Source organism: Somniosus microcephalus, chromosome 22 (genome assembly GCF_052327205.1).
Source record: "Somniosus microcephalus isolate GS21.2 chromosome 22, FLI_Smic_1.0, whole genome shotgun sequence".
Lineage (NCBI taxonomy): Eukaryota > Metazoa > Chordata > Chondrichthyes > Squaliformes > Somniosidae > Somniosus > Somniosus microcephalus.
Window position 1 is genome coordinate 5,620,896 of NC_141008.1, and position 27,657 is coordinate 5,648,552.

General features: G+C 50.8%; 1 protein-coding gene across 1 annotated transcript in view; it reads left to right on the forward strand.

Moving 5' to 3' along the window:
• Nucleotides 1–27,657, forward strand: part of LOC147102007 (neutrophil cytosol factor 1-like) — a 267,921-nt gene that overhangs the window by 63,782 nt on the left and 176,482 nt on the right. Inside the window, exons 3-4 of the mRNA XM_085964139.1 lie at nt 11,854–11,934; nt 26,478–26,553. Coding sequence (XP_085820265.1) covers nt 11,854–11,934; nt 26,478–26,553 — 157 coding nt within the window. The remainder of the gene's footprint in view (nt 1–11,853; nt 11,935–26,477; nt 26,554–27,657) is intronic.

Here is a 27,657-nt window from a genome sequence, read left to right on the forward strand (position 1 = left end):
TTCCACGACTGTGGGCTTCGGCTCCCTCCCCTCAGGCTCCGCCCCTTCAGGAATTGGGTCTGTGGCAGACGGCTCCTCCCCACCTGTCCTTACAGGGGGAGGATCTCTGCCCCCAATTTCTACCTCCCCCACGCTCGAGTCGAGGGCGGAACCTCCGTCCTCCGACTCCTCCTCCTCCAGAATCGTGTCGAGGGCGGGACCTTGCTGTTCGGGTCCCTCCTCGTCCGAGTCCCAGGCCATCGGGGAAGCCTCCCAGGTGGGCGGGATGGCTCCTCCCCTCAAGCAGGCTGCAACGCCAGCTTGTGTGGTCTGTGACTCTTTACTTGCCTCAGGCTTATTGCTTTTACTCTCAGACCTGGCTTTCCCTGCTGGTTCTTTTGCACCCGGCTTAAACAGTTTACACTGGTCATGAACCATTTTAAAAACCCTTAGCTGACCCTCTAAACTGCCAGCCCTCGCTGTTAACCTGGCGTTCTCCTCCCTTAAAACCTGCTCAACTAACTTAGCCTCCGCAACCTGGCACCGCAGGTATTCCTCCATTTTACAGGAGGTCTCTTCCTGTGCATGTCTTTCTAGAGGACACAGGTCGACAGGCTGCGCTGGCTCTAGTCAATTGGGCACATCGGTTGGGGCTGGGGGAGCAATAGGGCTGTTGGCGACCGCTACCTTCCCCTGCCAGGTCATCAGAGACCGCATAGTCTCCAAGACTGACTCGATCGCAGCGGGATCCACAACCGCGCCACCCCCTGTGGTTGGGGCGGGGGCGACGGTTGGGTTCTGGACTGGTGCTGGGGCAGCGGCCTGCACTTGTGGTTGTGCTGGTGTTGGGTAAACTCTCGGGCCGTTGGCGACTCGGGCTTGGGCTTGGTCTTGGGCTGCGGCGAACGCTCTCTCCCTCTTATCCTTCCAAGGATTCCTACAGTCCTTGCGCCAATGACCCTCCTTCCCACACCCGTAACAACTGCTATTGGCTTGAGGAGGGCGATTTCCCTCCTGACGCCATTCCCTTTTAGCAGAGGCTGCGGGCCTCACCTCATGCACCTTTCCTTTTACAACAGGCGTTTTCTTGCCCTTGTTATTCCTATAACTGATCGTGAGCTGATCTAGCACTAGATCCTCCGTGGAGCGGGCGTTGGTGGGGTCAAACCATGCTTTGGCCTGTTCCTTCACTACTGGCAGGCAACCTGCTACCAGGCACCGAAGCCAGTGAGCCCTTTGTTCGCCATCCAGCCCGGCCCGGGCCGACCCGCCCGGGCAGCTGCGCCGATACACTGGCCACAACCTGTCGGCGAAAACCCGTGGGGGTTCTCCCTCTAGCTGCACTGTCTTTTCTAAACGGAGGAACGGAGTTCCGTCCCCCTCTCCCATGATCTCCAGAATCTCATCCCGTAGCAACTCATAGTCCCTGTGCGCTCTCTTGCTCTCGTCAGGGAGACACTGGAGGAGCGAACTGTCCAGGGAGAACAGCAGCATTTTAGACTGTTCAACCCCGTCGCAGTCATTGACTGCTGCGGTCTGCTCCACGTCCCTGAAATGCACGGAGGGATCTCCTGACTCGGAGAGTTTTGGGATGTGACTTATCATCTCTCTTAGCTGTCGTGCGCTTTGAGGCATTATGATCTGACTCTCAAGGGGTCCGTCATCGCCATTTTCTTCATTTGGACCGAGCTTCCGGTGCCTCGTTGGACACAACGGCGCTGGCCCCGACTCTACTGTCTGGGGTTGCTCTACCTCAGGGCTCTCTTTCTCTACCGCCTCCGTCTCCTGTCCCGGAGTCCAAGACTCCTCATAGGCAGGAGGCGCAGAGGGTTCGGGGGTTGGTACCCCAACTGCCTCTTGTGGAATCGGTCTTTTGGATTCCTTGGCTAGCAACAGCTGACTCGCTGGTGGATTTATGAGACACACCAACCCGTTTGCCTTCGCTAGGGCCTTTCTCAGGTCCTCTAGCTCCCGGCGGCAAGCGCTGTGGTCGGTGTTCTCAGATCTATCCTCCATGGCCATCTTATATGCTGCCCTGGCTCCCAGGAGCTTTTCCTCTTGGGCATCTACTTGTTTGGCTAGACGGAAACACCTCTCTCTCATTCTACCTTCACTGGCCTTGGCCTCAACGACCTGACATTTTAAATATTCTACCCGGGTTTCGTGGCAGCGAATTACGGAGCGGCATTCCTGATTCAGCGCGTCAAGCGATTCAATCAGTTTTTGACCTCCCGCAACCTTTTCCTCTACGTCTTTAAGCAAGCCGTTGATCTGGACTGTCTGTGCTGCAACTACCTGGTCCAAAAGCTGGACTTGCTTCTTGTAGCACATCAGCCAGACCGCCTTTTCTACAGGTTTCTTATGCTCTCTACCCGCTGTCCACCTGATGGCTGCGTCTAGCGGGCGCCTATCCCTTAATAGATCAGATATCCATTGTTTTGTGAGGTTGACTTTTCCGAAAACATAATCTGCTATTCTTTCATCCATCACATTTCGTTTATTCAGATCTTGATCTAACACACTACTTTCCTGCTGCCAAGGTCCTGCCGCGGTCGCCATTTCTGTAGGGGGGGTTTTCCTGCTCTCTTGCCCGTTCTGGCCTCCTGCCAGGCTTCGTGCAAGAATTACCCTTGAGTGGTTCGACCCACTCCCCCTATGGTTCTAGACCTTGGACTTAGATGCAGAGAACAGTAGTGCAGAGAAAAGGACTCAATAGACCAGGCTGAATAGCACGAAATGGATGCTTTTATTTTTAAACAGTTTGAAGCATTACAAAATGCATGTCATAGGCACAGATTAAAGCAACTACAATCATGCACAAATTTATGAACTTGACTCTATGGAAATGGGGAACACACGGCACATCGTAAAAGGGGAAACACATTACGATTTCCCTTAACTCCCTCCCCTATACCTAAACTAAGTTTTGACCTGGGGAACCTGGGATCATGCTCACCACTCTCGAAATCGTGAGGAAGGGGGGGGGAGTTCGCAGCCCTTTCCGTCGTCACGTGGATTTGGAAACTTCTGGCGCAGTCGATATTCTCTCTCTCTCTCTCTCTCTCGAGGCGATGGGGTAGACACAGCCTCGATGAGCGCTCGTCAAGGTTGAGATCCACTAAGCCTGTCGTGGATTTTTGTTCATGGAGTAGAACAACAACCCAATGGGATGTTGAGATACGGAAGTGTCAGGCCCGGAGTGTCCTTTTGTCTCCGGCCTGGTCGGTTCTCCAGAGGGTTTCTTCTCCGTCGGCCTGGGTCGTCGATGATCTCCCGACCCCAGCACCCGGGCCACCCTCGTCGTCTTCTCGTCGTGGCCGAGCCTTGTTTGGCTGAACACCGACCACGTTGTCCTTTTACCGAAACCGTCCGTCTTTAAAAAGACGAAAACGTTTTCATCGATTCTGCATCTGCCGAAGTGGAAGGGGCGCCGATCCTGGCCCCGTCCGAAGAAGTTGAAGAAGTAACGTATATGGACTTTCAATCCATAGTTATACTCTTTTGGAACAGTCTTATCTCCCGCCAAATCATAGTCCTGTCTTTGTATTAATTTTGGCGGGCAGAAATCTCTGCAGGGGCGCTTTGTCTTGTAACGGAGCCGGTGATAACTTAAACTGGCCTTCCTGGCCGATAATGTCTTTTAATGTCTTTTGCATTGTCACCGCGGCTCGGTTCGCATATTGATCGGTCCGGAGATTTTCCTTGATGGCTGCTAAACGGTTTTTCCTTTGTACAATAAATGGGTATGAGTGATTTTGCATTGTCCGCCCATATCTAGATGGGCCCCATCCTGTACTTGTAATCCATTGAATATGTATGCTGTTCCTCTGCGTTTCGGTTCCCAGATACTGGCTTTCGCGGGCTCACTGTCTTCAATCCACAAGCCTGACTGGCTTGCAGTAACAGAAATAAAATGGTTCAGAAACTGATCACGGGGCCTGGTGGCCATTTTGTATGCCCTTTTATCAAAGGGTTTTCTGTGCAAGCTTACTTTGGTCAATAAACAATCTTATTTTATCCAGTTTTTCTTGCGTGATTTTTGCTGAAAATTGCGAATCTTACACCGTCCAGCAATTCCCCCGCCCCAAAACCATCAAGGGCCTCCAGGAGTTCCTCGGGATGGTGAACTTCTACAACAGGTTCATTCCCAGAGCTGCAGCCCTCATGAAGCCCCTATACAACTCCCTCCGAGGTAAATCCGGCAAGATGGACGTAGCCTGGACCACTGGCACGTCAGCCGCCTTCGACGCCACCAAAAACGCGCTCGCCGACGCCACCCTGCTCGCGCACCCAAGGGCCGATGCCCGGGTCGCGCTCACCACCGACACCTCCGACCACGCGGTCGGAGCTGTGTTCGAGCAGTGGGTCAATGGCGCGTGGCAGCCACTTGCCTTCTACAGCCGCCAACTGCGCCCCCCGGAGGTCAAATACTCTGCTTTCGACCGCGAGCTCCTCGCGCTCCACCTGTCGGTCCGCCATTTCAGGTTCCTCCTGGAGGGCCGCCCCTTCACCGCGTAGGTGGACCACAAGCCGCTCACATACGCGATGGCCAAGCACACCGAACCCTGGTCCGCTAGGCAGCAGCGCCAGCTCGCGGCCGTGTCCGAGTTTACTACGGACATCCAGCACGTCTCCGGTAGAGACAACGTTGTCGCCAACTGCCTTTCCCGTCCTGCCATGTGTGCGAATCACCTCGCGGTCGACTACGCGCAACTAGCAGCGGCCCAGCTCACGGACCCAGACCTCCTCTCGGCGGCTACCAGCCTGCCAGGGCTACACCTAGCCAAGGTCGCGCACGGGCCCGAAGCCACGGCAGTCACTTGCGATGTCTCACTCGGCCAACCCAGGCCGGTCGTCCCTGCAACCTGGCGCCGCCGCATCTTCGACGCGCTACACGGGCTCTCCCATCCGGGTTCCCGCGCATCCGTCAAACTACTCTCCCAGCGCTTCGTCTGGCGCGGCCTCAGCAAAGATGTTCAGACTTGGGCCACCTCCTGCCTCGCCTGCCAACGGGCTAAGGTACAGCTGCACACAAAAGCAGCCCTGGGAGACTTCGAGGTACCCAGCCGCCGCTTCGACCACGTACACGTCGACATCGTCGGTCCTCTGCCGCCATCGCAAGGCCAAACTTATCTCCTCACGATGGTCGACCACTATACACGCTGGCCTGAGGCAATGCCGCTGACCTCCACCACCACAGCCGACATCGCCAGGGCGTTCGTTAACACCTGGGTCGCAAGGTTCAGCGTACCAGCCGACATAACCTCCGACAGAGGTGCCCAGTTCACCTCCGAACTCTGGACGGCCACAGCACGCAACCTCGGGGTGACGCTCCACCGAACCATGGCGTACCACCCGCAGGCCAATGGGCTGTGTGAACGCTTCCACAGGTCTCGCAAGGCCTCACTCCGCGCCGGCCTGCAGGACAGTACCTGGACTGACTGCCTACCGTGGGTGCTACTAGGCCTACGCACCGCGGTCAAGGAAGACCTCCAGTCCTCGGCAGCGGAGTTAGTCTACGGACAACCGCTGCGCGTACCAGGCGAATTCCTCCCGGAGGCTACCACGCCTTGTCGGCCGAACAACAGCGGCTCAACTCTTTCTCTTCCGCTCAACAGTTCGCCCCACTTCCAGTCAACCGACACGGCGAACTCGCACCTCACGTCCCGCCAAACTTACAGCAGGCACGCTTCGTCTTCGTGCGACACGACGCGCACCGTGGACCCCTGCGACCCCCGTACGACGGACCGTACGAGGTACTACAAACCGGGGACAAGGTCTTCAAGCTGCGACTCGGCGACAGGGTCGACACAGTCTCCATCAACCGGCTCAAACCAGCACACACAGAACCAGGGGAACAGGTCCCCGTGGCCCGACCTCCAACTAGAGCTATCTTTTACCCTGCCAGTACACTTTACACCCAATCACAGCCTATTACCATCTCGTCTAGCTTCTAATCTCTTTTACTTCTTTTGGTTCTTTTATTCTTTTGTCCGATCGCAGCCCTGCCTTCGATCCAGTTCCTTTTCTCTCCAGTTTTGAAGAAGGGTCAAACCCGAAACGTCAACTCAAATTTCTCTCCACGGATGTTGCCTGATTGCTGAGTTTTTCCAGCATTTTCTGTTGTTATTTCGGATTTCCAACATCTGCAGTATTTTGCTATCGTCCAACTAGAGGCTGTCCCGCCAGCAAGCCAGCACAGCCGGCGGCGAACCGCCCGGCCCCACCAACTAGACCGGCGACCACTCAGAGCCGCTGCGGCAGAACCATTAGACCACCGTCACGACTCGTCCACTCCTCCTAAGCGGATTCTGGGGGGAGCTCTGTGGCGACACGCCACCACTGGACATAATCCGCTCACGGCGACACGGACAGTTTAAGCAGACGCCCCCAGCCGGGGGCCCTTTCCTCCAGCAACTTGTTTCCCGCAGGGACAGGCTGCCGGGAGCACTTCCTGTCTGGGGAGTATTTAAGTGGCTGCGCGGGCTTTTCCAGTTTCTCTTTGCCATGAGGTTGATTAAAGCAGTTGTGTTTCACCAACTCTGGTCTCGACTCCCACGTTTGCCGCGGTATCTCAACAAGACATTCTTTTACACAGCGAGTTGTTGTGATCTGGAATGCACTGCCTGTAATGGTGGTGGAAGCAGATTCAATAGTAACTTTAAGAAGAGCATTGGACAAATACTTGAAAAGGAAACATTTGCAGGGCTTTGGGGAAAGAACGGGGGAGTGGGACTAATTGGAGAGCTCTGTCAAAGAGATGGCACAGGCACCCTGGGCCGAATGGCCTCCTCCTGTGCTGTCAGATTATTGTGATTCACTGACGCTGTTGTGTGCCTGAAAGCAGCGGGTTTCACCGCAGTACTGGGGAGGCCCACAGGCACCAACAGCGGGTTTCACCGCAGCACTGGGGAGGCCCACGGGCACCAACAGCGGGTTTCACCGCAGCACTGGGGAGGCCCACGGGCACCAACAGCGGGTTTCACCGCAGCACTGGGGAGGCCCACAGGCACCAACAGCGGGTTTCACCGCAGCACTGGGGAGGCCCACGGGCACCAACAGCGGGTTTCACCGCAGCACTGGGGAGGCCCACGGGCACCAACAGCGGGTTTCACCGCAGCACTGGGGAGGCCCACGGGCACCAACAGTGGGTTTCACTGCAGCACTGGGGAGGCCCACGGGCACCAACAGCTGGTTTCACCGCAGCACTGGGGAGGCCCACGGGCACCAACAGCGGGTTTCACCGCAGCACTGGGGAGGCCCACGGGCACCAACAGCTGGTTTCACCGCAGTACTGGGGGGCCCCACGGGCACCAACAGCGGGTTTCACCGCAGTACTGGGGAGCCTCACGGGCACCAACAGCGGGTTTCACCGCAGTACTGGGGAGCCCCACGGGCACCAACAGCAGGTTTCACCGCAGTACTGGGGAGCCCCACAGGCACCAACAGCAGGTTTCACCGCAGTACTGGGGAGCCCCACAGGCACCAACAGCTGGTTTCACCGCAGCACTGGGGAGCCCCACGGGCACCAACAGCGGGTTTCACCGCAGTACTGGGGGGCCCCACGGGCACCAACAGCAGGTTTCACCGCAGTACTGGGGGGCCCCACGGGCACCAACAGCGGGTTTCACCGCAGTACTGGGGGGCCCCACAGGCACCAACAGCGGGTTTCACCGCAGTACTGGGGGGCCCCACGGGCACCAACAGCTGGTTTCACCGCAGCACTGGGGGGCCCCACGGGCACCAACAGCTGGTTTCACCGCAGTACTGGGGAGGCCCACGGGCACCAACAGCGGGTTTCACCGCAGCACTGGGGAGGCCCACGGGCACCAACAGCTGGTTTCACCGCAGTACTGGGGGGCCCCACAGGCACCAACAGCTGGTTTCACCGCAGCACTGGGGAGGCCCACGGGCACCAACAGCGGGTTTCACCGCAGCACTGGGGAGCCCCACGGGCACCAACAGCTGGTTTCACCGCAGCACTGGGGAGCCCCACGGGCACCAACAGCTGGTTTCACCGCAGCACTGGGGAGCCCCACGGGCACCAACAGCGGGTTTCACCGCAGCACTGGGGAGGCCCACGGGCACCAACAGCTGGTTTCACCGCAGCACTGGGGAGCCCCACGGGCACCAACAGCGGGTTTCACCGCAGTACTGGGGAGGCCCACGGGCACCAACAGCTGGTTTCACCGCAGTACTGGGGAGGCCCACGGGCACCAACAGCGGGTTTCACCACAGCACTGGGGGGCCCCACGGGCACCAACAGCTGGTTTCACCGCAGTACTGGGGAGCCCCACGGGCACCAACAGCTGGTTTCACCGCAGTACTGGGGAGCCCCACAGGCACCAACAGCTGGTTTCACCGCAGTACTGGGGGGCCCCACAGGCACCAACAGCTGGTTTCACCGCAGTACTGGGGGGCCCCACAGGCACCAACAGCTGGTTTCACCGCAGTACTGGGGAGGCCCACGGGCACCAACAGCTGGTTTCACCGCAGTACTGGGGAGGCCCACGGGCACCAACAGTCTGCCCTCAGTCACAGCTTGGCCATCGTCAGTATCATAGGGCAGGAGATCAACAAGGCTGAAATCACATCGCAATAGACATCTTTCACAGAGCACACTTTACAGAAGAAACATTTCTCTTGAAAGAACAGTATTGTAATGCTTGATGACACAGAAGGAAAGGGACCGACTCTCGAATGAAGTTAACCCTCAGAAACCTATAGGAACACTTTTGCTTAGCGGGGCAATATTTACGAGATCAGAGTTTGAATTGAATAATGCTACATGGTTCTGTGCCTCTCGTGAATTCTATGAATACTCAGCCGTAGAAACTCACAGGAAGTCAGTTTAGGAAAGAGATGTCTGTTATGAAAATCCAATAAAAATGTTAGTTTCCTAAAGGCTAAGATTCGCCCTTTATGTTAATGTTACTGAACCTGTAATCTACATAGGATTACATCGGATATACGGCACAGAAACAGGCCATTCGGCCCAACCAGTCCATGCCGGCATTTATGCTCCACTCGAGCCTCCTCCCGTCTTTCCTCATCTAACTCTATCACCATAACCCTCTATTCCCTTCTCCCTCATATGCTTGTCCAGCCTCCCCTTAAATGCATCCATACTATTCACTTTAACCACCCCCTGTGGTAGCAAGTTCCACATTCACCGCTCTTTGGGTAAAGAAGTTTCTCCTGAATTCCCTATTGGATTTCTTGTTGACAATCTTATATTGATGGCCTCTAGTTATGCTCTTCCCCACAAGTGGAAACACTCTCTCTGTATCCACTCTATCAAAACTAGAGAAACTAATGGGACTAAAAGCCAACAAATCCCCCTGGACCTGATGGCCTACATCCTAGGGTTCTAAAAGAGGTGGCTGCAGAGATAGTGGGTGCATTGGTTGTGATCTTCCAAAATTCCCTAGATTCTAGAATGGTCCCAGCGCATTGGAAGGTCGCAAATGTAACCCCGCTATTCAAGAAAGGAGGGAGAGAAAAAACAGGGAACCACAGGCCAGTTAGCCTGACATCAGTCGTTGGGAAAATGCTGGAATCCATTGTTAAGGAAGTGGTATCAGGGCACTTAGAAAATCACAACATGAGTAGGCAGAGTCAACATGGTTTTATGAAAGGGAAATCGTGTTTGACAAATTTATTAGAGGTTTTTGAGGATGTAACTAGCAGGGTAGATAAAGGGAAACCAGTGGATGTAGTATATTTTGATTTCCAAAAGGCATTCGATAAGGTGCCACATAAAAGATTATTACACAAGATTAGGGCTCATGGGGTTTGGGGTAATATAATAGCACGGATAGAGGATTGGTTAACGGACAGAAAACAGAGAGTAGGGATAAACGGATCTTTTTCAGGTTGGCAGGCTGTAACTAGTGGGGTGCCGCAAGGATCAGTGTTGGGGCCTCAGCTATTTACAATCTATATTAATGACCTAGATGAAGGGACCGAGTGTAATGTATCCAAGTTTGCTGACGATACAAAGCTAGGTGGGACAGTAAGCTGTGAGGAGAACACAGAGTCTGCAAAGGGATATAGATAGACTGAGTGAGTGGGCAGTAAGGTGGCAGATGGAGTATAATGTAGGGAAATGTGAGGTTATTCACTTTGGTAGGAAGAATAGAAAAACAGAATATTTTTTAAATGGTGAGAAACTTTTAAATGCTGGTGTTCAGAGAGATTTGGGTGTCCTCATGCAAGAAACACAGAAAGCTAGCATGCAGGTACAGCAAGCAATAAGGAAGGCAAATGGCATGTTGGCCTTTATTGCAAGGGGGTTGGAGTATAAGAGTGAGAAAGTCTTGCTCCAATTGTACAGGGCCTTGGTGAGACCACACCTGGAGTACTGGGCACAGTTTTGGTCTCCTTATCTAAGGAAGGATATACTTGCCTTGGAGGCGGTGCAACGAAGGTTCACTAGATTGATTCCTGGGATGAGAGGGCTGTCCTATGATGAGAGATTGTGTAGAGTGGGCCGATACTCTCTGGAGTTTAGAAGAATGAGAGGTGATCTCATTGAAACATACAAGATTCTGAAGGGGATTGACAGGGTCGATGCTGAGAGGTTGTTTCCCCTGGCTGGAGTGTCTAGAACTAGGGGGCATAGTCTCAGGATAAGGGGTCGGCCATTTAAGACCGAGATGAGGAGGAATTTCTTCACTCAGAGGGTTGTGAATCTTTGGAATTCTCTACGCCAGAGGGCTGTGGAGGCTCAGTCGTTGAGTATATTCAAGGCAGAGGTCAATAGATTTTTGGACTCTCGAGGAATCAAGGGATATGGAGATTGGGCGGGAAAGTGGAGTTGAGGTCGATGATCGGCCATGATCTCATTGAATGGCGGAGCAGGCTCGAGGGGCCGCAAGGCCGACTCCTGCTCTTATTTCTTATTTAATAAATCTGGTGATTTGAGGAGCGGCACTGGAAAAAATAACCATGAAAAATGTCTGATTGTTGTAAAAACCCAACTGGTTCACTTATGTTCTTCAGGGAAGGAAACCTGCCGTCCTTACCCAGTCTAGCTTTATATGTATCAGCTGTGGCTCAGTGGGCAGCACTCTCACTTCTTGAGTCAGAAGGTTGTGGGTTCAAGCCCCACTCCAGGGACTTGAGCACATAATCTAGGCTGACACTCCCGAGGGAGTGCTGCACTGTCTGGAGGTGCCATCTTTTGGATGAGACGTTAAATGTCTGCTCTCTCAGGTGGATATAAAAAATCCCATGGCACTATTTGAAGAAGAGTAGAGGAGTTATCCCCATTGTCTTAGTCAATATTTATTCCTCAGCCAACGTCACTAAAACAGATTATCTGGTCATTATCATATTGCTGATTGTGGGAGCTTGCTATGCGCAAATTGGCTGTCGTGTTTCCTACATTACAACAGTGACCACACCTCAAAACTACTTCATTGGCTGTAAAGTGCTTTGAGACATCCTGAGGTCATGACAGGTGCTATAGAAATGCAAGTGGCTGCAGTCCTCCTCTAAGCAAATACCCAAACTACTTAAAAGGGGCAAAAACTGTAGACTTATTCGGGGGCAGTTCGATACTGTGGGGAGGGGCGTTGAGTAGGCTTCTATGGAATAATGAGCCACATGACCTCCTTTATTGCAAGTAGTTCACCAAATGCTAAAGTATGGAAATCCTATCCCCGCCGCTTACAATGGGCGTGTTGATGTTAGCGTGATTAGCCCATGGTGGTGTAAGTGGTGTGGACTGTGCCTGCTTATATCTGTAAAGTGAACAGTCCTTTAATGTTGGGTCAGTACAGCATTTGGATGCAATGTTTGGGAGTGAGCAGAGATGACTGTTTGAAGGTGTCCCTTCCTGCAGAGCTGACCATTACATTTATTTTGCAGGTTTATATGCTGATGGTGAAATGGAGTGACTTGTCAGAGAAGCTCATCTACAGAAAGTTCTCCGAAATCTATGACTTCCATGTAAGTAACTCATTCTAACTGTGCCGATGAGTTGATTCACGAATGATCAGGTTCAGAAGTGGCTCTGTAACTGCAGTGTGACCAGCTGATCCACATTCAACACAGATTTGTGTGACAGAATGCGAGACCCGCTGGGTTCAAGAGTTACAAACTCTTTGACACAACAATTGAGTGACAGAACATAAAGTGGATCTCAGCAAAGCCTCACTGGCCACTTGTCGAGAACAGATCAACTCTTCCTAGACTGCTGGAATATTAAACTCATAGGGGAGGCTGCTGCCCGCCCTACTTACCTCCGATAACTGGACGCTGGCGGTTGAAAATTGAAAAACAAAACAATCGCCGCCCAAAGATTGCCTGGCGGGAATTTCAACCGGACTTCGAAATGGACGGCCAGCGGCCCCTCTGGAACAGGCAGGAGCCTCATTAAAATATTTAGGTTGGGGTGCGAACGGCAGCTTGTGTTCCGATCAGTGGAGTGTGTGCAGCCCAGACTCTGCTGATTGGTACCAGAACCAAACCAGCATTCCTTAAAGGGACCACTGGCGACCACTCAGAAAAAGGCCCCAACAGATTGTTAACAGTGTGACTGCTCCTCTAGGCCCCATAAAAATCTTCAGGCCCACTGTTAGCTTCCCAGTGGCCCTACACTGACCCCACATCCCCCAGGTAATGACTGCTGGCTTGGTTCCACGGAGGAGCTGCCATATTCTCCGCCCCGCCACCCCCCACAGCAGGTAGCTGGCCATGTGTGCTCACTGAGTGCTGGCAGCCAGGCCAAAATAGTTAGCTCAGGCCCGACCGTGAAAATGTCTCGGTCTCTCGCTGGAGCCATTGGGTGTGCGTCCTTGTAAACGTGTGCCCCCGGTGAAACCGCTCCCATATTGTTTAGTGCTACTACTTCAGCTCTCTTACCTCTTTGTCCTCTTTAGTGTTGGTGCAGGAGCTGCTCATGGCCATTCAGGAAGGGTTACGGAACCCTTCACAAGCACCGTCAATTCCACTCTATGTTCATCTAGTGGTGTACGCGCCTGTAGCAGTCAAAGCAACTGTAAGCTTATCACCACCCCCTCCCTCTCCCTACCCCTCCCCTCGCACCCCTCTACGGCGCAGTGTATGCCCACAAGACCTCTTCCGACAGAGACAGGGATCCAGGAGCATATCCACAGGTGTCAGCCGAGGCTCAGTGGGGAGCACTCTCAGCTCTTGACTCAGAAGTTTGTGGGTTCAAGTCCCACATATTTATCCAACATCACTAAAACAGATTATTTGGTCATTATCACATTGCTGTTTGTGGGAGCTTGCTGTGCACAAATTGGCTGTTGTGATTCCTACATTACAACAGTGACCACACTCCAAAAGTACCTAATTGGGTGTGAAGCGCTTTGGGAGGTCCTGAGTTTGTGAAAGGCGCTATATAAATGGAAGTCTTTCTTCTTTACCCTCACCTTTTGAGAGAGACAAATGCAAGGCCAACTCCGAGATTCAGAATTTGATTTTCTTTCCCTAGCCCGTGTATAGTCCACTCTGCCCTGGACTCTGTCCGAGCCCATTTAATCTCCTGAGGCTGGTTCTTGCTGTCTCCCACCACATGTAAAGCATCAGGATAACATTCCCACCTTACCTATCACACGGGTTTCCTTCATTCGAATGATGAATCCGTGGGCCCAGTAACTCCTTAACCAGCAAATCCCACAAAGTGTTCATTTTCATAGAATTACATAGAATATACAGCACAGGAACAGACCATTCGGCCCAACCAGTCCAGGCTCCACTCCAGTCTCCTCTCATCCTTCTTCATCTAACTCGATTAGCGTAACTCTCTAGTCCCTTCTATTCCCTTCTCCCTCATGTATTTATCTAGCTTCCCCTTAAATGTATCTCTGCTATTCGCCTCAACCTGTGGGAGCGAGTTCCACATTCTCACCACTCTCTGGGTAAAGAAGTTTCTCCTGATTTCCCGATTTATCTGATAGGCCCTCAATCCCATTCCTGACTAGCTATCCAAGTACTCCTTTATTTTCTGGTGTTCATTAATAAGCAGCAAGTGTTTTATCTGGGGTGCTGTTCCAAAATTTACAACTCTGTCGCACATTAAAAGACTCATCGAATCTCAGGTCTTTTGCTTTTTTTATTCATTCTCGGGATGTGGGCGTCGCTGACATTTAATAAGAAGTAGGAGCAGGAGTAGGCCATACGGCCCCTCGGGCCTGCTCCGCCATTCAATAGTAGGAGCAGGAGTAGGCCATACGGCCCCTCGGGCCTGCTCCGCCATTCAATAGTAAGAGCAGGAGTAGGCCATACGGCCCCTCGGGCCTGCTCCGCCATTCAATAGTAGGAGCAGGAGTAGGTCATACGGCCCCTCGGGCCTGCTCCGCCATTCAATAGTAAGAGCAGGAGTAGGCCATACGGCCCCTCGGGCCTGCTCCGCCATTCAATAGTAGGAGCAGGAGTAGGTCATACGGCCCCTCGGGCCTGCTCCGCCATTCAATAGTAGGAGCAGGAGTAGGCCATACGGCCCCTCGGGCCTGCTCCGCCATTCAATAGTAGGAGCAGGAGCAGGCCATACGGCCCCTCGGGCCTGCTCCGCCATTCAATAGTAGGAGCAGGAGTAGGCCATACGGCCCCTCGGGCCTGCTCCGCCATTCAATAGTAGGAGCAGGAGTAGGCCATACGGCCCCTCGGGCCTGCTCCGCCATTCAATAGTAGGAGCAGGAGTAGGCCATACGGCCCCTCGGGCCTGCTCCGCCATTCAATAGGATCATGGCTGATCCAAATCTAGACTCACATCCACTTCCCTGCCCTCTCCCTGTAACCCCTAATTCCCTTATCTGCTAGGAAACTGTCTATCTCCATTTTAAATTTATTTAATGTTGCAGCTTCCGCAGCTCTCTGGGCTAGCAAATTCCATAGATTTACTACCCTCTGAGTGAAGAAGTTTCTCCTCATCTCGGTTTTGAAAGGGCAGCCCCTTATTCTTAGATTATGCCCCCTAGTTCTAGTCTCACCCATCAGTGGAAACATCCTCACCGCATCCACCCGATCAAGCCACCTCACAATCTTATATGTTTCGATAAGATCGCCTCTCATTCTTCTGAACTCCAATGAGTAGAGTCCCAACCTACTCAACCTTTCCTCATACGTCAACCCCCTCATCTCCGGAATTAACCGAGTGAACCTTCTCTGAACCGCCTCGAGAGCAAGTATATCTTTTCTTAAATATGGAAACCAAAACTGCACGCAGTATTCCAGGTGTGGCCCGTCCCTCGTTCCCCTGATAACGGAGTGGCTCGCTAGGCCACTTCAGAGGGCAGTTAAGAGTCAATGACATTGCTGTGGGTCTGGAGTCACATATAGGCCAGACCAGGTAAGGACAGCAGATTTCCCTTCCTAAAGGACATCAGTGAACCTGTTGGGTTTTTACGACATTCCGATAGTTTCATGGTCACTTTTACTAATACCAGCTTTTTATTTTAAACTGAATTCAAACTCTTGAATATCTGATGCATCATGGTACCAGTTCAGAACAGGTTGGCATTTTCAAAGTAAGCGGAGTCAACACTGTCAACGTTAAGTTCTCAAAAAAGTCCGAAAACTTTTAACTGGTCATTTTCAGAGGGTCTTTGTAATGGGTTGTTAGAGAATGGGGCCTTGTCACCTTTGCTGCCTCTGGTGCGCCAGTTTGCAATTAGAGACCAATTAAGCCGGTTGATTTGCTGGATTTATTTAAACTGGTTTAACTGGGAACTGAGATCAGATTATTAACAATGGGGGGGGATTTTAACCTGGATCAGTGCGTGGGTTTAGGTGAGTGTGGAGGTTCCAACCTGCTTTAACACGAGTGTGTTGGGCTGCTTGCGCGCTGACCCTTGGGAGAGGGGGGTTAGCAATTTTAATGTGTAAATCACTCAATTGGAGCGATACTTCAACAGATTTTTAAATTTAACGGCGCATGCACTGGTTTCCCGAGCTTCTTGAAACTCGCCAGTGAAAGCAAGGCGAGAACAATGGCAATTGAATAAAAGACTGCAATAAATATTCAGCACTCACAGCTACTTTCTTACCTACTAGTGGGAAAGAGTGTTCACAGTACTTTGGCTGAGAGGGTACTTTATACACTTTGGAGACTTTTCTGAAACAGGTCAGGATGGGAGCCACCTTGGCAGCCTTAGCTTGGACCTCAGATGAGGAGCAATATCACCATCAGCATTAGCAATAGGCTGCTGTGGAGAGCGGGGGCAAAGGGGGGAGCGACAGGGGGGGGCAGAGAGGGGGAGGGGCAGAGAGGGAGAGGGGGAGGGGCAGAGGGGGGAGTGACAGAGAGGGGGCAGAGAGGGGAGGGGTGGGGGGGCAGAGGGGCAGAGGGGGGCAGAGGGCGGGGGGGGCAGAGGGGGAGGAGACCTCGATCTATACAAGAGCAGATTGATGACAATGCCGCAATTGCATCTTGTCATTCACCGCCAGAACAGTCTCATGAAGACACATCAGACTTACCCGTGTTGAGAAGATCCACACGTGAAGTAAAAAAGCCTGATAGACTTTGAGTACAATGTAAAGCTTTGAAAATGTGTTGACTGTTTTGAAAATGTTTATGTTTATAGAGCACTAACAAAAGTGTTACTGATATTATCTTTATTGTTTTCTTGAAAGTTGATTGATATTGATTTTGTTAAACCTCAAAGAAAGGGGGATGTAATGATCAATAACATGTCATTCTATGGTGGACACTAGGTGGAGCTGTAGAGCTGTGTAGAGCTGTATATAAGTGGCGGGGAGTGACGGGGTGGTGGGGAATGACGGGGAGTGATGGGGGGTGGCGGGGGGTGACGAGGGGTGACGGGGAGTGGCGGGGGGTGACAGGGGAGTGGTGCTGCAAGTGGAGAAGGCCTTACTTCTGACTTCAAGGTTCTGGTCTGACCACTTGCTCCCAGTCATGGGTGCTCTAGTTGTCATCGCCTTGGCCTGCAGCATGACAGGGAGATGGAGCAGAGGCAGCAAAGAAGAGGACAAGCTGCTCGCAGAGGGAGCAGGAGGAGGAGGAGGAGAAGGTTCTCAGCAGGAGGCCTTACCCACCTAGGGTCTTCCGAGAGCAATTCTCTTACCTCAGCCTGAGCCAGGAGCAGTGTGTGAGGTGTCTGCAGTTTACGAAGGAGGTGCTCACAGAACTCTGCCACCTCTTGCAACCAGATCTGCAGCCTCACTCCAGGGCAAGGACGGCGCTGCCAGTGGCTGGGAAGGGGACCGTGGCCCTGAATTTATTCGCATTTGGATACTTTCAGGCTGGAGCAGGTGACATCTGCAACATCTCTGCATAAGAGAGGGGACAGATGCTCTTTATGTCAGGAGAGTGGATTTTATTGTCTTCTCTCTGAACAGAGAGAAGCAGGAGGAGCGCGCATGTGGCTTTGCCAGGATTGTGGGCTTCCCCATGGTGTAGTGCGCCATCGTCTGCACACATGTGGCTTTGCGGGCACCGTATCCAAATGCTGAGATGTACCGTGACCGCAATGGTTACCGCTCATGAATGTGCAGTTGGTGTGTGACCATGATGGTGAATGCCCAGTATCCTGGCAGCAGTTATGATGCTTTTATTCTGCAACAGTTCATTGTTCCCTCAGTCTTTAAGCATGTCAGACTGGCTGCTTGGTGACGAGGGCTATCCCTTGACCACCAGGCTCATGACTCCGCTCCGCAACCCAACCACACGCGGCCAGCATGTGTCCGACGAGAGCCATGCTGCCACATGAATCATCAGAGAGCAGACAATTGGGGCGCTGAAGCAACGGTCCCGCTGCCTGGACTGCTCTGGAGGAGCCCTGCAGTACTCACCGGAGCATATGTCCCGATTCATGGTGGTCTGCTGTATCCCCCACAACCTGGCCATCATGAGGGCACAGCCTTTGCCACCAGGCACACGGCCACCAGCTCAGGAGCAGGAAGAGGAGAAGGAAGAGGAAGGAAGGAGGCAACCAGACAGCTCCTTTCTGGCCGGGATGTCCGGGATCAAATCATCTGCCTGTGGTAGGAATGAATGCAACCCCAATTCCACTTTCAACATTAGTACTCCAGTAGGAACTGTACCCCCAGTAGGAACTGTACCCCCAGTAGGAATTGTACCCCCAGTAGGAACTGTACCGCCAGTAGGAACTGTACTGTGGAATCTGTATGTGTAGAACTGAGAAATACCAGGGGGCAGAAAACGTTAGTGGGAGTGGTATATAGACCTCCAAACAGTAATGCGGAGGTCGGGGATGGCATTAAACGGGAAATTAGAGAAGCGTGCAATAAGGGCACAGAAGTTATCATGGGTGACTTTAATCTACATATAGATTGGGCTAACCAAATTAGTAACAATACTGTGGAGGAGGAATTCCTGGAGTGTTTACGGGATGGTTTCCTGGACCAATATGTCGAGGAACCAACCAGACATCAGGCCATCTTAGACTGGGTATTATGTAACGAGAAAGGATTCATTAGCAACCTTGTTGTACGAGGCCCCTTGGGTCGCTGCGATCATAATATGATTGAATTCTTCATTAAGATGGAGAATGAAGTAGTTGACTCAGAGACTAGGGTCCTGAATTTAAATAAAGGAAACTATGATGGTCTGAGGCGCGAGTTGGGTAGGATTGATTGGGGAATGTCACTCAAAGGGTTGACAGTGGATAGGCAATGGCAAACATTCAAAGGCCGCATGGATGAACTACAGAATTTGTTCATCCCAGTTTGGCATAAAAATAAAACAAAAAAGGTGACTCAACCGTGGCTAACAAGGGAAATTAGGGATAGCATAAGATCCAAGGAGAGGACATATAAATTGGCCAGAAAAAGCAGCAAACCTTAGGATTGGGAGCAGTTTAGGATTCAACAAAGGAGGACAAAGGGATTCATTAAGAAAGGGAAAATAGAATACGAGAGTAAGCTTGCAGGGAACATAAAAACTGACTGTAAAAGCTTTTATAGATATGTGAAGAGAAAAAGATTGTTGAAGTCAAGCAGAGGTCCCTTGCAGTCAGAATCAGGGGAATTTATAATGGGGAACAAAGAAATGGCTGACCAATTAAATACATATTTTGGTTCTGTCTTCACAAAGGAGGACACAAATAACCTCCCAGAGATGTCGGGGAACATAGGGTCTGATGAAAGGGAGGAACTGAAAGAAATCAGTATTTGTAGGGAAATGGTGTAAGGGAAATTGATGGGATTGAAGGCCGATAAATCCCCAGGGCCTGATAATCTACATCCTAGGGTACTTAAGGAAGTGGCCCTAGAAATAGTAGATGCATTGCTGATCATCTTCCAACATTCGATGGAATCTGGAACAGTACCCATGGATTGGAGGGTAGCTAATGTTACCCCACTATTCAAAAAAAGGTGGTAGAGAGAAAACGGGGAATTACTGACTGGTAAGCCTGACATCGGTAGTGGGGAAAGTGCTAGAGTCCATTGTAAAAGATGTAATAGCAGAGCACTTGGAAAGCAGTGACAGGATTGGACAAAGTCAACATGGATTTACAAAAGGTAAATCGCGCTTGACTAATCTACTGGAATTTTTTGAGGATGTAACTAGTAAAATAGATAAGTGGATGTGGTGTATTTGGACTTTCAGAAGGCTTTCAATAAGGTCCCGCATAAGAGATTAGCGTATAAAGTTAAGGCACATGGGACTGGGGGCAAGGTATTGACTTGGATAGAGAACTGGTTGGCAGACAGAAAGCAAAGAGTTGGAATAAACGGGTCTTTTTCAGAGTGGCAGGCAGTGACTAGTGGGGTACCGCAGGGATCGGTCCTAGGACCCCAGCTATTCACAATATATATTAATGATCTAGACAAGGGAACTAGATGCAATATCTCCAAATTTGCAGATGACACAAAGCTGGGTGGGCGTGTGTGCTGTGAGGAGGATGCCGAGAAACTACAGGATAATTTGGACAGGTTGGGTGATTGGGCAGAAGCATGGCAGATGCAATATAACGTGGATAAATGTAAGGTTATCCACTTTGGTGGCAAAAACAGGAAGGCAGATTATTATCTGAATGGCAATAGATTGGGAGAAGGGGAAGTGCAACGAGACCGGAGTGTCCTTGTGCTCCAGTCACTGAAGGTAAGCATGCAGGTGCAGCAGGCGGTTAAGAAGGCAAATGGTATGTTGGCCTTCGTAGCGAGAGGGTTTGAGTACAGGAACAAGGATGTCTTGCTGCAGTTGTACGGGGCCTTGGTGAGACCACATCTTGAGTATTGTGTGCAGTTTTGGTCACCTTATCTGAGGAAGGATGTTCTTGCCATGGAAGGAGTTCAGTGAAGATTCACCAGGCTGATACCTGGGATAGCAGGAATGACGTATGAGGAGAGATTGGGTTGATTGGGCTTATACTCGCTGGAGTTTAGAAGAATGAGAGGGGATCTCATTGAAACATATAAAATTCTGACAGGACTGGACAGACTAGATGCAGGAAGGATATTCCTGATGGTCGGGGAGTCCAGAACCAGGGGTCACAGTCTAAGGATAAGGGGTAGGCCATTTAGGACAAAAATGAGGAGGAATTTCTTCACCCAGAGAGTGGTGAACCTGTGGAATTCTCTACCACAGAAGGCAGTAGAGGCCAATACATTAAATATATTCAAGAAGGAGTTGGATATATTTCTTAAGGCTAAAGGGATCAAGGGGTATGGGGAGAAAGCAGGGACCGGGTACTGAATTTGGCTGATCAGCCATGATCGCATTGAATGGCGGAGCAGGCATGAGGGGCCGAATGGCCTACTCCTGCTCCTATCTTCTATGTTTCTATGTCTATGTACCCCCAGTAGGAACTGTACCCTCAGTAGGAACTATACTCCCAGTAGGGGATGCTAAATGGGATAGATTCAGAACAGATCTAGCAGCTCAAAACTGGGCATCCATGAGGCGCTGTGGGCCATCAGCATCAGCAGAATTGTATTCCACCACAATCTGTAACCTCATGGCCCAGCATATCCCTCACTCTTCTATTACCATCAAGCCAGGGGACCAACCCTGGTTAATAAGGAGTGTAGAAGAGCATGCTGGGAGCAGCACCAGGCGTACCTAAAAATGAGGTGCCAACCTGGGGAAGCTGCAACACAGGACTACATGCATGCTAAAAAGCGGAAGCAGCATGCTATAGACAGGGCTAAGCGATCCCACAATCAATGGATCAGATCAAAGCTCTGCAGTCCTGCCACATCCAGTTGTTAATGGTGGTGGACCATTAAACAACTAACGGGAGGAGGAGGCTCCAAGAATATCCCCATCCTCAATGATGGCGGAGTCCAGCACATGAGTGCAAAAGACAAGGCTGAAGCGTTTGCAACCATCTTCAGCCAGAAGTGCTGAGTGGATGATCCATATTGGCCTACTCCCGAGGTCCCCACCATCACAGAAGCCATTCTTCAGCCAATTCGATTCACTCCACGTGATATCAAGAAACAGCTGAGCGCACTGGATACAGCGAAGGCTGTGGGCCCCGACAGCATCCCAGCTGTCATGCTGAAGACTTGTGCTCCAGAACTAGCCGCGCCTCTAACCAAGCTGTTCCAGTACAGTTACAACACTGGCATCTACCCGACAATGTGGAAAACTGCCCAGGTATGTCCTGTCCACAAAAAGCAGGACAAATCCAACCCGGCCAATTACCGCCCCATCAGTCTACTCTCAATCGTCAGCAAAGTGATGGAAGGTGTCATCGACAGTGCTGTCAAGCGGCACTTACTCACCAATAACCTGCTCACTGATGCCCAGTTTGGATTCCGCCAAGACCTCTCCGCTCCAGACCTCATTACAGCCTTGGTCCAAACATGGACAAAGGAGCTTAATTCCAGAGGTGAGGGGAAAGTGACTGCCCTTGACATTAAGGCAGCATTTGACCGAGTGTGGCATGAAGGAGCCCTAGTAAAACTGAAGTCAATGGGAATTGGGGGGAAAACTCTCCACTGGCTGGAGTCATAACTAGCACAAAGGAAGATGGTTGTGGTGATTGAAGGTCAATCTTCACAGCCCCAGGACATCGCTGCAGGAGTTCCTCAGGGCAGTGTCCTAGGCCCAACCATCTTCAGCTGCTTCATCAGTGACCTTCCCTCCAACATAAGGTCAGAAATGGAGATGTTCGCTGATGACTGTGCATTGTTCAGTGCCATTCACAACTCCTCAGATAATGAAGCAGTCCATGCCCACATGCAACAAGGCCCGGACGATGTTCAGGCTTGGGCTTATAAGTGGCAGGTAACATTCATGTCACACATGTGCCAGGCAATGACTATCTCTAACAAGCGAGAGTCTAAACCCCGCCCCTTGACATTCAACAGCATTACCATCGCCGAATCCCCCACCATCAACATCCTGGGGGTCCCCATTGACCAGAAACTTAACTGGACCAGCCACATAAATACTGTGGCAACAAGAGCAGGTCAGAGGTTGGGTATTCTGCGGCAAGTGTCTCACCTCCTGACTCCCCAAAGCCTTTCCACCATCTGCAAGGCACAAGTAAGGAGTGTGATGGAATACTCTCCACTTGCCTGGATGATTGCAGCTCCAACAACACTCAAGAAGCTCGACACCATCCAGGACAAAGCAGCCCGCTTGATCAGCACCCCATCTACCACCTCAAACATCCACTCCCTCCACCACCGGCGTACCGTGGCTGTCGTGTATACCATCTACAAGCTGCACTGCAGCAACTTGCCAAGGCTTCTTCGGCAGCACCTCCCAAACCTGCAGCCACTACAAAGCTAGGTGGCAGTGTCAGTTGGGAAGAGACTGTGAAGAGGCTTCAAGGGGATCTCGACAGGCTCAGTGAGTAGGCGAGAACATGGCAAATGGAATATAATGTGGATAAATGTGAAGTTATCCACTTTGATAGCAAAAACAGAAAGGCAGAGTATTTCCTAAATGGTGAAAGATTGGGGAATGCAGATGCTCAAAGGGATCTGGGTGTCCTTGTACATGAGCCACTGAAAGTGAATGTGCAGGTGCAGCAAGCCATTAGGAAGGCAAATGGTATGCTGGCCTTCATTACAAGAGGATTTGAGTACAGGAGTAAAGAAGTCTCACTCCAATTATATAGGGCCTTGGTGAGGCCACACCTGGAGTACTGTGTACAATTTTGGTCTCCTTACCTAAGGAAGGGTATACTTGCCATAGAGGGAGTGCAATGAAGGTTCATGAGATTGATTCCTGGGATGGCGGGACTGTCGTATGACAAGAGATTGAGTAAACTAGGCCTGTATTCTCTTGAATTCAAAAGAATGAGAGGGGATCTCATTGAAGCATACAAAATTATTACAGGGCTTGATAGGATGGATGCTGGGAGAATGTTTCCCTTGGCTGGGGAGTCTCGAACCAGGGGCCACAGCCTCAGGATAAAGGGTAGGCCATTCAGGACTGAGATGAGAAGAAATTTCTTCACACAGCAGGTGGTGAATCTTTGGAATTCTCTACCCCAGAGGGCTGTGGAGGCTCAGTCATTGGGTATATTCAAAACAGAAGTCGCTAGATTTCTGACTAGTAAGGACATCAAGGGATATGGCAATAGAATGGAGTTGAGGCAGAAGATCAGCCATGATCTCATTGAATGGCGGGGCAGGCTCGAAGGGCTGAATGGCCTCCTCCTGCTCCTATTTCTTATGTTATGTTCTTATGTACTGCCACCTAGAAGGACAAGGGCAGCAGGCGCATGGGAACACCACCAGCTCCAAGTTTCCCTCCAAGCCACACACCATCCTGACTTGGAAATATATCGCCGATCCTTCATCGTTGCTGGGTCAAAATCCTGGAACAAATCTGTTTGTTATTCAGTGACTCCCATCCCCTGTTGGAAAGTATATGTTAGTGAGCATTGCATGGGGACGTCATCAGGCTGGACTGTGATGCTTTGTCCTATGGGACATTATGAGCAGGAGGAGGTCATTCACCTCCTGGAGCCTGCTCCACCATTCAATTCGGTCACGGCAGATCGGCACCTCAACTCCATTTTCCCGCCTTTGCTTGATACCCTTCCCTTCCCCGCACAACCAAAGAGCCTGTTGGCACTCACCAACAAGGCTCACGCATGAAATATGACCAGCTGGCTGAGGTACCAGGGGGCGGCCATAACCCATGGAGTGAAATCCCAGCATGAATCTGTATCTTTAATTGGGGAGGGGGCGGGTCGGGAGATAAACAGTGACATGAATCAGTCATTCATGAAAGAAAGACTTATGAAATAATACTGAGTGGCCTGCGGGTAGCGCTGTCCAGGGAGAGTATAAATACTCAGGCACGGGCCCAGCTTGCGCAGGACAGCCTTAACAGGAACTAGTGAAGGACACAACTAGACCTCCATGTTGTAAAACAGTTGATTAAAGCTTTGTTTAACGCTTCGACCAAGTGCCTAGTAGTTTTCTTACGTCAAACAGCATTGTGAAAAATCAGAGCACCCCGCTCCTTAATGCAAGCTCACGTTAATTGTGTGGAATGCAGTCAATCACTCATTGCCTCCGGAATCTGTAGCACAATCTTTACTAGACGTGTGCCAAGCCTTTTCATGGATTCTGTGAAAGGGTTGTAGTGATCACTGTTCGCATTGTTGCAGTGTTCGTCCTCCTGTTACATGAATGGTTCTCAGTTCCTTCAATTTGAAGAAAGTTGGGTGAAATTGATAAATGCATGGTCTGAAAAGTGATGTGTGGCATTCATGATAAAATCACTGGGACAGCACTGGTGGAGCCAGGTGCAAATAGCACCAAGGCTAAGGGCCACAGATATTGTGAGAAAAGACACTAATTCTGTGAAGGTTTCCCCGCAGATTTCTCCGGTTTCAGGGGCTTTGAAATGATGCTCCATTACTGAAGGGACTGTGATGTCCATCACAAGACAGATCTAACTTGTCATGATTTATGAGCGCTCACAGCATGACTTGCATCAGAACAAAGCGTCTGATCCTCTGCTAAACACAAACTGGAGGATGAGAGTCACACAACTCGGAGGGCAATTTAAGTTCAGTGTTCGCAGAGACTGTGAAGCATTTCCGAGTGAGCCTATAACATTTATCTCAGCCTCCAGTAGAATGATCATGCAGGGGCTGAGAGATGGCAGGTCTTTCCCTGTCAGGTGGTGTATCCGAGTCCCACTCCCATTGTTGGGAATGAGATCCATCAGTTTGAGTCAACCAGTACACACAGTTATTGTTTGTAATTGAATTTCTAATTGGAGCTTTTTCCTACGTGTTTCTATGGAGCTAATCGGAAAAACCCTGCCGTTTAGCTTTTTACAACAATCCCCCACTCCATTCTTCATCCCTCTTCGGCACTTCCCTCCCCTCACTGAATATCGGTCTTTGACCATGAGACCAAACAGCAGACTAGTTGTCAGCCTTGGGTCTGGTACCAATGTTGCTCTAACATGGCCAATGGGAGGTGGGTCCAAGAGAAGCACCTGGGTGATGTTGCCGCTTGTCCAAGGCATGACTGAGATTATTGCTGTCACGCCACCAGGCTATCTTAAAGTGCAGGGGGGGAAATTTAGTTGCTTTGCGCCTCCCGTTAGCTCTCTAAGAGGGCGCTAACAGGACGCAAAGCAACTAGTGCCCGGGCGCGGCGATGTTTGTGCAGTTCGTGAAACTGACCAGACATTTTGCGGTGGCGCTAAACACTACCGCCATGATCTCCTGCGCCCGCAGATCGTGACGTCAGTTGAGTGTGCAACGCCCCGGTAGCGCCCCGGACCGGATATTGAGTGGTGCCCCCTGCCTTTCCGCCTGCCGCTAGCAACGACAGGTAGAGGGGAATTTTTTGCAGTCAGGAAGGGACTGGGGGAGCGCTATTTAAAGGCGACCGCTTCCTGCCTTTTTTTGTCAGCGACATTTTTGCACCACGCATTCTGAGAGAGACTTCTGGAGAGATTCAAAGCTGTGTGAAGGAGTTTTGGGTACTGAGCAGCACTTTGCAGGTTCATTTTGATTTGCCCTTCCTTGTATCGATTTAGAAGAGACTATGGGGGCTGCACTCTGAGCTCTTTCCCTGGGCCTCTCCATTGTTCTTTCCAGCAGAATTGATGTACAGGTCTCTCCAGGCCGAGATTCAAGGCTGCAATGAGCAGGGTGTGGCTGGAGAGCAAGATCGACCCTCCCCTTTAAGAAGTGGCCGGCGCCAGTGTGTCTGTGTTCCATTGCTGACTGACATCACATGAACTTCGCCAGCACTCTGAGGTAGCGCCTCGCTCCTCGGCGTTAGCACCTTAAGAGAGGTGTGTAGCGCCTGATTTAGCGCTCCAATCACCTCCAGGGGCGATAGAAGCCAAGTTTGCAGTCAGAGGCGATAATTAGCGCCAGGCGCTAAACTTTGCGCCCGGCCGATAATTGCGACCCTGTTTAAGACCCATCTCTTTGACCAAGCTTTTGGTCGCATCTCCTAATAGCTCCTTCTTTGGCTCTACTAACTCCTCTGTGCTCTCCTTACTCTGTGTCGCACTATAGGACGTTTTATCTATGTTATAAATGCAAGTTGTTATTTTCCATTTAACAATTTAATTTTTAGTGTTTTTCTTTTATCAGAAAATGCTGAAGGAGATGTTTCCTATTGAAGCTGGAGAAATAGATTCCAAAATCAGAACTCTTCCACGTTTACCAGGTAGGTCGTAGGTTGGTGTTATTACAAGTTTGGAAGCTGCAGCTCATTGTGACGCAGATTGCTTCATAAGTTAACTCTGTTTAAGGGTGGGGGAGGAAAGAGGAAAAATCAAAACTGAATTTCAGGATGATAAGCCTCTCCCCATCTATCTGTAGACCCTTCCCAGAATGAAATCATCAATGAACTGTCTTTAGAGCAGGGAAAGAAGACCTTTCAAGATGTCCCTTATCACATGGAAGCTGTTTACATTGACACAGATTGTGTCTTTACACCTGTGTTTGACAAAACCAAACATTTTACCTGTTTAATTCAGGCAGTGGCCTTTCAAGCTGGGATAACAGATCATCTTGCTCCTAATTTGTCTGAAGCTGAGGTATTGGCTGATGAATCTGACACGATTCAGGGGTAATAATACAGAAAATGTCACCGTGTCAGAGAGGAATTCAAACTGTTGGATAATTTGCTGCCAGATACAAGATTTGGTGGCTGCTCATTATTATCCACAGGGCCTGTACTTCGACATTTTAAACAGTGCTAAGCTCGAGTTCCAGAGATCCTTGGCTGACTTCTGGCACCAGAGACCCGAGCACGGATAGAATAAGAAATATACGCAGGGACTTGAAAGGATTTAGTGTGCGACACAATCATTCCACTTCAGGTGCCCTCAATTTTCCAACTTGAGCTTATGAAAACATTTTTGGAACCGATGTTTTCCTTGCTTTAACCCAAGCAGCTCTTATTTTTGAGGTGCAATGCAGAGGGTCAATGAGTGGGCACCCCCATTACACCAGGTCTCCCCTGAGCTGGTGCTGTCTCCCAGCTTCCAGGCTTGTTCCTCTGGGGGTATGGGTCAAGCTGCCAGAAAGAGGTACTCTTGCTTGAATTAGATGACAATAGAGATCTAATGATGGGCTTATCCTCTACTTTTGCTTGTCGCAGTTCAGCTGCAGCTCGCCCTCATATAAAGTTGGTGTTAACGTTGCATTTCATTGGCAACCACATTGAAAGGGGCAGATGTTAAGTAGTGAAAATACTAGAGTGTTTTGCTTGTTGCCATTGTTACTGATAATTGGTGAAGGAATCTGCAGCGCTAGAGTCCAGTAA